At 39.4% G+C, this 10,875-nt stretch overlaps 2 protein-coding genes across 2 annotated transcripts; both read left to right on the top strand.

Annotated features, from left to right (window-relative positions):
- Nucleotides 1-1,396: 1,396 nt before the first annotated feature.
- LOC140377044 (nucleoredoxin-like protein 1) lies at nt 1,397-5,756 on the top strand. The gene is made up of 4 exons (XM_072462316.1): nt 1,397-1,698; nt 4,678-4,942; nt 5,031-5,120; nt 5,381-5,756. Exons 2-4 carry the CDS (start codon nt 4,707-4,709, stop codon nt 5,754-5,756), a joined length of 702 nt encoding a protein of 233 aa, XP_072318417.1. The 5' UTR covers nt 1,397-1,698; nt 4,678-4,706.
- A 1,476-nt stretch (nt 5,757-7,232) lies between these two features.
- LOC140377045 (nucleoredoxin-like protein 1) lies at nt 7,233-9,545 on the top strand. The gene is made up of 4 exons (XM_072462317.1): nt 7,233-7,370; nt 8,067-8,314; nt 8,421-8,510; nt 8,617-9,545. The coding sequence occupies exons 2-4, from the start codon at nt 8,079-8,081 to the stop codon at nt 8,951-8,953; spliced, it is 663 nt and encodes a 220-aa protein (XP_072318418.1). The 5' UTR covers nt 7,233-7,370; nt 8,067-8,078; the 3' UTR covers nt 8,954-9,545.
- The last annotated feature ends 1,330 nt before the right edge of the window (nt 9,546-10,875 follow it).

Raw genomic sequence — 10,875 nt, 5'->3', positions numbered from 1 at the left:
TTTGGTTGTGTGTTTGGTCGTGTGTTTGGTCGTGTGTTTGGTCGTGTGTTTGGTCGTGTGTTTGGTCGTGTGCTTGGTCGTGAGTTTGGTTGTGTGTTTGGTTGTGTGTTTGGTTGTGTGTTTGGTTGTGTGTTTGGTTGTGTGTTTGGTCGTGTGCTTGGTTGTGTGTTTGGTCGTGTGCTTGGTCGTGTGCTTGGTCGTATGTTTGGTCGTATGTTTGGTCGTGTATTTGGTTGTGTGTTTGGTTGTGTGTTTGGTTGTGTGTTTGGTCGTGTGCTTGGTCGTGTGCTTGGTTGTGTGTTTGGTTGTGTATTTGGTCGTGTGTTTGGTTGTGTGTTTGGTTGTGTGCTTGGTTGTGTGTTTGGTTGTGTGCTTGGTTGTGTGTCTGGTTGTGTATTTGGTTGTGTGTCTGGTTGTGTGTTTGGTTGTGTGCTTGGTTGTGTGTCTGGTTGTGTGCTTGGTTGTGTAGGGGCAGTTGAGTGCAGTGTACACGTGCCACTGCACGCGTCTGTGACTCAGACTAATCCGGTTAGCGCGCTCTTCACTGCTTTACTTGCCTCAGCCTTCTCTCAGATTAAGCCAGGTATTTTCTGCAAGTGCCTTTCAGATCAATAGCTACTTTCTACAGTGGGACCTGCTGCAGAATCAGACTCAAAACTATTGACACCCTCAGTTCATTTCCTTAAAGGTGCCAGGCTCACACACACCGGGTGGTTGCATTTATCCTTATGGCCTCTTGAGTAAAAACGTATATATTGGGACCATAAAATATGAAACTTTATTTGGCCACAAACTTATATAATAAATGAAAATAAAACGTCCATTCCAACAGTACTGGATTAGATGGTTTAATACCATCCGGAAGAAGTAAGTTAATCAAAAACAAAATCTTAAAGATATAAAACCAGGACTAAATAAGGAAAATAATTAAAACTGTAATATATGATAAATAATTTGATTTAATATACATGCATTTGGGGAATTTGTATTTTGATATTAATTTGATGATTTGTTTATATTGTTTTTTACTGAAACAACTGCTAGGTCAATTTTAGCTTTTAGACAGCAGAAAACACATCAAATCAAAATTGTACCTGTAACCCGCCATACCCACAGCCTTCAGAGACAAGACTTAAGGGTTACATAACTACAATGAGCCATGGGACTGTACAACTTATCCAAACCCAATCAAGTGATACATTTTGCATTACTGTAATGTTAAATTTCTGATATATTGTTCTGCCCGAGGGTGTTTTGTCTGCTGTGGGTCAGAAGACCCATGAAAACGTTGTTGTCCGTCTCTTAGGAACCTCTTGACCCACATGTCACACCCACCTTGCAATCCAATTTGTCCCATTTCCTGATCCCTCATACTCTTTAAGTAATAAGATTGGCAAGGTTGAGCCTGAGTTTCTTGGCCCTGCACACACTCACCTGAACACTCACACAGGGGACACCTCTGCCCTGAATTACGGCCGTGCTACACCTACAGCGATCTGTAATCTCCCCCATGGACTGAGCAAATTGCAGACACGCGCTTCAATGGCCACTGAAAGGTGTCTGCGAAATAGGAGACTTCACAGGATTTGAAAGAAAAAAGGACCAAGTCAAGAACAGAGAGCGGGCCTTAAATCAAAGGCACAACAATGGCTTGAAATAAGGAAGATCTGGACAATCTCGGTGAGGCAGAACTTGAAGGTAAACACTCCATCACACGACAGAGATGAATGAACAACAGGAGGCTAATGTATCTCAAGTAAACTCAATATTTGTCCAACAAGCTCTAACAGAATGTATTATTATATTTATTTTTTAAAATGAATGCATATCTAACTGCAGTATGTGCAACACATATAGAGTTCATATAAATAATATTATTCAAGTAATTGCCCACGTCATCCAGGCTCAGAAAACTTCCTATAAGTGTAAGTTGAGTAAAACATATTAATTATAAGTAAATATGACAAGATGTACAGTATGCATATGCATAAGTGCTGTCAGAATCATAAATATTTATTAGAATCTAGAATGACTCATACAATGCTAATTTACAACCTTTGCACAGCTTGTGTGTTTGTATACTGATTTCTGTACTTACAACTTATACAATAAAATAGTGTATAGCCAGGAAAAAACAGGACATTGTTATTTACTCAACGATAGCTTAATATAGTACTTATTGTGACAGGTCTACATGTGTAATGATGTAGTAATGAATAGAACATGGCTGCGCTGCTGATATAAGCTAATACATCAAGAGCTATTGATGAACATCAGAAGTAATCCAGATAATTGTGAAATAACTTCTCTAAATGTGTGGTGTGGGGGTTGACCTTTTGCTGGGCTATAGTAAATCCTCCAGTTAGGCATCCAAGATGCTCAGTTTCAAACATTTTTCTTGTGCAAGTTTCAAGTCCAGCGTCTCAAATAGATCTGGCACAGCTTAAAGCTACGCGGCCAAATCTCATTTGTGAGGTTATCGCTGTCAATTCTCAGCCCACAGCGTCTGCAGCGAAAGTGAAATACAGGCTGGGCACCACAGATAAACTCATTTTCTCAGCTGTTGTTATTTCTGCCGGACAAATGCAATTCTCATAGGTTTTGGCTTCTGAATTATATTAAATACATTTATATTTTAAATGTAACTTTACCCCACCTGTCTTGTTTATCGATACAAAATTACATATAAAATCATGCTTTTAAATGTCTGCAACCAGCAAAATATTAAGCTGGCACAATCTAATGAGTAATTATTCATACAAACTATAAAATACAAACACAAATTGTTGATGTAGCTTAGGCCTATAGTGTTATGCACATTATTCTGAGCCTGGTTGCCGCTCCAGATGTTTGTTGCATCATATTTGGAAGAAGTCCCTTAACATTTGCCAGGAGAATCACATTGCTTTTGTAAAAAAAAAAAATGCAGCAGCTGTTCTAAAAAATTGGTGACAACAAGGCTTCTGTTCAGTGTTAGCATTCAGAAATCCCACACCGATTACTCCTGACGTGAGCTAGATGCACAATTGGAAAGGACCTGAGGCTAACGATGACTTGCTGTGAGGATGTTGCTTAAATTTGTTCGACTTTGCATTTTGTGTAATGATAATACTCCAAATAAAGGCTCAATCGTCTTCTTCAAATTATGTCTGGCATTTGCTTTTGATCATTTATTAAGCGTAATTTTGAACATGTTGACAACATTTTGTGCTTCTAAATGTCATATTTAATTTCCAGTGGCTTAACTGGAATAATGATTGTCATAGCAACGCCGCTCAGCTCGTTGCTAAGACGTTTTGAGATTTTTGTTTGGATATTATTGTAGTGATTTCCTTCTCACACGGTGGTGCCAATATGTAATGCATATTTCCTTGGACTAGTCATTACTCTAGTGGACATCACTTATTGTTCCTTATTGTTCCTTATTGTTCATATTCATTTTAGAAAGGCACCAGCTAAATTTTGTCCACAATCTTGTCACTTTCCATCCAACTTAATGTCTTGTTCTGCAACGGTGACTTGAGTTTCTCTGTTGTTCTGAATTACAAATAGATAATATCTCTTTAAAGATAAGACACTACATTATTGTATGTAATGATTTCCAGGATGTTTCATATACTAGGATTGTTTGACACAAGTTTTGAATTCATATTTATTAATTTGGACAAATGTTTGAATAAAAGGTATAGTTAGCTTGAGAGGCAAAATTTTAATTGATTGATTGAAATCTTGATTTGTGTAATGTTAAGGGACTGAAGGAAGTCAATGTTGCCAAGAGGTGCTGTTTAGTCGTCTATAAAAAATAATCATAATTGTATTTCGATTATTGTAATCCTTATCTGGACAATAAAGATTCTAAAACACATACAAACATGTATTTTTATAACAAAGACTGTGCCTTTTACTGAGCAGAGGCTTCTGTTTCTACCACACAGGCCTGATTGGTGGAGGGCTGCAGAGGTGGTTGTTCTTCTGGAAGTTTCTCCTCTCTCTAAATGAGATGTGTTAGCGTGACCATCAGGTTCTTAGTCACATCCATAACTAAAGCTTTTCTCCCCCGACTGCTCAGTTTGGTGGGACGGCCTGCTCCAGGAAGAGTCTTATTGGTTCAACACTTTTTCCATTTATGGCTGCTGGGGCCCACCGCGCTCTTAGGAACCTTCAATGCTGCAGAAATGTTTCTGTACCTTCCCCAGATCTGTGCCTCAATACAATCCTGTCTCGAAGGTCTTGACTTCATGGCTTGGTTTGTGCTCTGCCATCACTGTTATCTGTGATATCTGTTATATAGAGTGTGCTTTTCCAAATCAAGTCCAATCAACTGAATTTACCCGAGATGGACTCCAATCATGTTGTAGAAGCATCTCAAGGATGATCAGTGACGAAATATACATTTAATATACATTTGTAAAGAATTCAAACAACCTTCTTTCAAATTGTCATTATGGGTTATTGTTTGTAGAATTTTGAGGCATATAAAACATTTTACCGATTTAGGACTGTAACTTGACAAAATGTGGAAACAGTGTCATGAGAGCTGTAATTTGTTTCTCCATAAAAGAGAACCAAATCATCTCTACAGCTTATTACAAATATTATAGACTCATCTGCTATTTTAAGATAAAATGTATTTATTACCTTGTAGATTTAGTGTTGATAGCACATTTCTTTACACAGGCAACTTCCTCTTGCTTTGATCTGGAATCATGGTGGACATGTTTTTGGAACGAGTCCTGGTGGAAAACAACTGGGACCAGGACGAACTAAACACAGAGCGAGAGATCACTAGGATCCTGGAGAACCGCATCCTCATGTTGTTCTTCGCAGCGTCCGACAGCAGCAAGTGCCAGGAGTTTGTGCCCATCCTCAACGACTTCTTCAAGAGGTTAAAGGACCCGGCGTACATTGAATACCCCAAACTGCTGGCACTCATCTATATCAGGTTTTTGTTTCCTCTTATAAAATATATATATATATATACTTTACAGTATTACCATGCCCTAAAATATACATTATTCTGTCTTCTTCAGCATGGACCAAACAGAGGAGCAGCAGGAGAAGTTTCTCAAAGAACTTCACAAAAAGACACTGTTCTTGCCTTTTGAAGATCCATACAGACTGTGAGCATTTGAAATCTAGTTATTACCAACACAATAGATTTGTTTTAATTTACAATGAAGGCTTAACTACGCTTGACTCTTAGACCATAACAGTACTCACAATACAGGTCAAGACAGACCACCATTGTGTCGGCCCTGGGTGTTCAAGTCAGCCTAGGGCACAATAATCTGCTACTGACCACTAAATATTACTACAACAACTTTGACAACTAAAAGTCCACATGTTGAATATTGCAATACTGATGTATATATCCTCACAGGGAACTACGGACCATGTTTAAGATTGCAGAGTTACCAACAGTGGTGGTCCTTCGCCCTGATTGCTCTGTTCTTTCGCCAAACGCAGTACAAGAGATTTGTGAGTATGGTTGTGACTGTTTCAGCAACTGGCAGGAATCAGCAGGTTTGGTGGAGAGGAGCTTCATGCTGAATGAAGAGTTTGACAACCTCAATTTACGCACAGTCACAGACCCTGTGAGACGGCTCAAGTACAAGACGGAGGACGACAAGAGAAAGAAGAGGTGGTGGAAGCCATGGACCAAAGGCCTAGGGCAAGATGAAGAGGAAGAGCCAGCCAGAGCCTGGGATTCAAGAAGAAAAGAGGCAGAGACTAAAGGAAGATGGAGACTCATCTAAAGACTTTAATACTTTATTTTATTCATATACTATTTTAATTCAGGATGTTCTTTGTTTCTAAAGTCCAGCGACCTTCACCAGACTCACTTAACACACGATCAGTACTCTATTGTTTATACTTCATAACATTAATGATGCCAGAAGATCTAGTAGTGTGTAGTGTGTAGAACAAGTTCCATCAAATGTAGTAAACATAATTAGAGTTAAGATTGTGCTATCAAAGCAATGTTGACAATGTTGGTGAAGTTTATGGTTTTACTTCCTGGTTGGACATGAGCAGCAGATGTGAAATAGAGCTAAATCCATAACTGTTACTTAGCAACCAGACTGTAAACAAGGGCATCATCCTTTAATGGATGTATTTTTTTGGCCTGTAGGCTTTATTGGCAGGAAGGTACAGAGTGAAATGGGGACGAGAGAGAAGGGAGGACATGCAGTAAATTGTCGACGTCGGGAATTTAACTTGAGACACAGTGGCCGGCTGCACTTGGAGCCTGGCATACGTGTGCTGTGCCTTAACCACTCCACCACCAGGCAGCACTTAATCAAATGCTTCTAAAGTAAGTTATGATCATTACAGTTCTTCTTTATCAACATCTTTATTAACTAGAAAAGAATTACAATCTTTGGATGTTTGCGTCGCCAACGTATCAAGGGGTAAAAAAGGGTCGCTGGGAGAAAAAGGCTGGGAACCATTGACATAGTGGGAGGAAAAGATGAAAACCTCATTATGCACTTTAAATTCAGGTTGTATTTTTTGTAAGTATGTAAAAGAGCCGGACAGCGTTGCCTCTAGTTGTTTTTCATACATTATTGTGAGTTATATAATGTGACCTTTTCTCACTCAATATTTATGATGAATAATGCTAAATCCAGTGTTTACATTTGTAACTTTACACCACTAGAGGGTGTTGTGAGCTACAGTAGTATTTCATTGCTTCCATAAAAAAGGATTCATCAACTCTCTTACGCTGTTTTTACTGAAGTGAACAATTTCATAACCAGCTATGACAGATAAAATGATATGATTAATGTGTAAGTTATTATGTGTAAAGTGTATTATTATTTGTCTGTGTTGGGAAGTGATACTACAGCATGCAGTGATATCATGGACATTTCTGTTTTCAGTATTTGCATCTCACTCAGTACAATCTATTATTTAGTATGCAGCCCTACGTGAGACCAGTGAATAGATCCACATCAGTATATGACAAAAGCTTCCTGTGCTTCTGTCTGTCCGTTGGTGAGTAAGAAATAAAGGTCTCACTGTGACTGGCATCATTTTGGCCTTTTGTGTTGAAATCAGAGATACACTCATTTGTGCTGCTGCTTTTGAGCCTTGGTAAGAACAGGCTGTAAGGACTGCATGTGCCCATCCCGCTGTCACCTTGTCTCTCAATCCCTCCTCACACACAGATATACTGCACACACCCACATATACAGAGGCGGAGACAGCATGTTGAGACGCTCTGTGGTCAGTGAACAAATGTGACATGAAGTGACCGGCTTGTTAGACAGTCTCGTACGATTCACAAAGAGTTGAGATAGAAAAATCTTGAAGGTTGTTCCTGGTGGATTTTCTGCTGCCACAACAGGAGATAACATTTGTTAAAGGTAAGCACCTGTTAGGATTATGGGATTTGATAATGTGCTAGGTATGTCCATAAGCAGAATACTAAAACAAGATACCAATAAAACAGTTAGGTCTATATTGTTAGAGCTAAATTAGTCAAACGTTGAATAGTTCATAGTGTCAGGCTTAGCCTAAACAACAATAACAGCAATTACTTCTTATTTCTATTCATAGATTATTTATTTTAATCAGCTTAATTACTGCGTTGTGCAGATATGTGTACAAATATCATGCCTGCACAATAGTTCTTGGATACAGAGGAAAACAATTATGACCGGAGGCTTAAATTTCACAATTGAGTATTATCAATCTGGCATTACATCTGACCACTGCAATCTCGTACTGAACTGCATAGTCCAGTAGAAGAACACATGATCAAATACAGCTTTTAACTTCTGCAGCAATTAAAAATACCTGAGTACATGTCACCACTGTTTAGTCTACACGAAGATTGTAAATAATAAAAATACAGTTGTAGCTTTGAATATGGTACAATAACATATAACTCAAACAATAGTGTTATCTTTGAAAACGTCACTCGCTTAGCCCAAGTGTGAAGTGAGTGCATGAGTGAATAAGTGGTGATGACTGGAGAGATGACCAGCAAGGTGCCACAATGAATGGAACATGTATGGCCATAATGCCATAACTGATGAGGGATTTTTGTCTGAAACTAGAGACCTGGGATCATGGTGGACCTGTTTGTTGACCACGTCTTGGTTAAAAACAACAGGGATCAGGATGAACTGGACACAGAGCTGGAGATAGTGAATCGTTTGCAGAACCGCATCCTGCTGCTCTTCTTTGGATCAGCGGCTTGTGACAGGTGCCAGGAGTTTGCTCCAGCTCTCTGTGACTTCTACAAACGACTCACAAATGAGTTCTATGTGGACCGCTCTGCTCAGCTGGTCCTGCTCTACATCAGGTATAACAACCACAGCGACATATCATATCTATTATGTATGATGACTGACTATACATTATAAATAGAGACCCCTGAGATTTCACATTCCAAAACATTTTTTTCTCAGCATGAGCCAGTCAGAGGAGGACCAGACAAGCTTCCTCCAAGAGCTGCCCAAGAAATGCCTGTTTCTGGCCTACGAGGACCCCTACAGGAGGTGAGTAGGGGTAGTCAAAGCTGTGTGTCTAACCTGCTGGTGGTTGATTGTACTGCAAATACATTTTGGTGTAATTAAGTCTTTATGAAAATATGCATGTCCACAGGGAGCTAGAAGCCATGTTTAATGTAGATGAGATGCCCACTGTGGTTGTCCTGCGCCCGGACAGCTCTGTACTCATCCCAAATGCAGTAGAGGAGATACTGCACTCTGGTCCAGACTGCTACAAGAACTGGCACGAGGCCGCCGAAATCATCGACAGAAACTTTATGATCAGTGACGACATCAGTGAGAAGTCAATGAGGAGCCTGACTGACCCTGTGAGGAGACTTAAGTACAAAGTGGAAAACAAGAAGAAGAAGAAGCCGCATGGAGGATGGGGAAAGAGAAAAGATACAGCGGCAAATGGAGAAGGAGATGGTGGAGCAGAGTCACCTTGGTGACAGAGGCCAGGAAAATAGCACATTATTAGTGACTGAAGAGGTCCTAACGCTGCAGTAATTGGTCTTTTAAACAGATGTGAGAAGGTCATGAAGCTTCTCCAAAGAATTCAAAGGCATATATACCATATTGAATGTACAAAAATAGCTTTATCTGCCACAAAACCATTTTACTCCTATTAAGAAATGAAGTCAGGGGGATAAAGGTATGATATTTAATAAGGAAATATTGCTGGTTTCTCAAAACAGACTTTATAATTACATATTTAGTGCTTGATTTGGAGTTGCTTTTAGTAGCAAAGCAAAGGCCATCAAGCAAATCAACAGACACAGATACTATGTCTGTGGATTTTCAACATTCTGCCAAGAAATACCCATTGTGAACATTTCTTGTAAATAAAAATGTTTTTTGCTAACACTGTTTTAAAGAAGACAAATGTCAAAGAAGAGAGGGATCTGTCTTTAACAGCTCTGCTTCTCACTGTGTCTGTCTCACTGCTGTAGCTTCAGAGAAGAGGATTGATGTGCCAACATCCAATAAAATAATGTAACAGGAACGGTGCATGCTGCTAACCGTTGCTGACCCTGGTTTATACTTGGCTGTCTTTTAGTCTTTAAACGCTGCCAAGAAAGCTGTCATGCCAAAGTTAGGTCTGATCCAAGTCTGGCTTTATAGCCTGTTTTCTGGCCCCAAAGGATATTTTCTCAGCCACATCCCAATTTCTATTCTGAATCTCTAATGTGTGTCACACATGTTAGTTATCTAGCTAGTTTTGTGGTTCACAAAAAAGTTCTTGGTTGTCTAAATACAAATGCCCTGCGCCAATGTATTTAGTAAATATAATCTTCATAAGTGAAGATTAAACTGTCCAGTCACTCCCAAAACTCCAGCTAACTCACTTCTTCTTACTGCTGTGGTTCATATAAATCCTTATAAACTTGATAAAATAATTAGTCAACTAAGACACCAATGACTAAACAACTAAAGAACTACAGTCCTAAATATGATCCAATCAAAACCTGCATGAACTAAAACATAATGAATTAGAACTAAAAGGTGTGCTTAAATGTTTATGAAGTTGCATCATCTTATTGCCAAGGCAATTATAAGTATTGAAAAGAGGAGTGGAATGGTGAAACAGTTTCTGCCACTCTAACACTGAATATGAGTCATCTTCCTTGACACTAAACATGTTCGCCCCATGCATATGTAACCTGTTTTTGTGCAGTTAGACTAATTAGTATGCAGCGGGTGACATCTCACTCTCAAAGAGGCTTTTCTTACCTTTAACAGATGTGTCTATAAACAGCAATAGAGGGCAGCCAAAGTGGTCACAAATAATCAATTCAGGGATGAAGAAAGGAGGAAGCATATGATTGACAACAGGGATTTAAACTGTGACAAGGTGATGTACATCACAGTCTGAGATCATAAACACACTTCATGACAGTTGCCAACCTATCACAAATGCACAATATGATTGCTTGTTGCTGGCACACACGATGTTCCAATTACAGATTATAATAAAATGCCTCCTCTGTGCCCATGAAAAACATGTGGACAAGGGCATAGACTGTATTTTGGGCCTTATAATAAGACGTTTTTGCTCTAGTAATTGTGAATTTATCATAATAATCCCACAATAGAGTTGACAAGGCTTTGAGGACAATAGGCACAACACCCATTGGAATCTGATTGATCCCTACCAGAGAAAAGATGAAGATGGAGGTAACTTGTCCTGCTGATAGGTGATTGTCGACGGCATCTGGGGTGAGCGGACACGGCCAAACCAACATAGCGTCAACTTATTCAACGGCTCTTTCTTGCCAACACAGCAGCTTATTGTTGTTCACTCAAACCCTGATAATATAGACGAGGCTCTGGCTCTGCCTCACTCTCGTTTCCCTGCCTCCCTCGCTGAACA

This window comes from Eucyclogobius newberryi, unplaced genomic scaffold (assembly GCF_026437365.1).
Source record: "Eucyclogobius newberryi isolate DKJ021-1_F unplaced genomic scaffold, fEucNew1.0.hap1 SCAF_4, whole genome shotgun sequence".
NCBI classification, from domain to species: domain Eukaryota; kingdom Metazoa; phylum Chordata; class Actinopteri; order Gobiiformes; family Gobiidae; genus Eucyclogobius; species Eucyclogobius newberryi.
Note: the sequence above shows the minus strand (reverse complement) of the source record. Positions and strands in the feature narration are given on the sequence as shown.

Bases quoted from the DNA above. Each gene is read 5' to 3' on its own strand.
- LOC140377044 (XM_072462316.1), top strand. From the start codon at position 4,707: ATGGTGGACATGTTTTTGGAACGAGTCCTGGTGGAAAACAACTGGGAC. The intron at 4,943-5,030 runs GTTTTTGTTTCC...TGTCTTCTTCAG, and splicing joins CTGGCACTCATCTATATCAG to CATGGACCAAACAGAGGAGC. The intron at 5,121-5,380 runs GTGAGCATTTGA...ATATCCTCACAG, and splicing joins TTTGAAGATCCATACAGACT to GGAACTACGGACCATGTTTA.
- LOC140377045 (XM_072462317.1), top strand. From the start codon at position 8,079: ATGGTGGACCTGTTTGTTGACCACGTCTTGGTTAAAAACAACAGGGAT. The intron at 8,315-8,420 runs GTATAACAACCA...TTTTTTTCTCAG, and splicing joins CTGGTCCTGCTCTACATCAG to CATGAGCCAGTCAGAGGAGG. The intron at 8,511-8,616 runs GTGAGTAGGGGT...GCATGTCCACAG, and splicing joins TACGAGGACCCCTACAGGAG to GGAGCTAGAAGCCATGTTTA.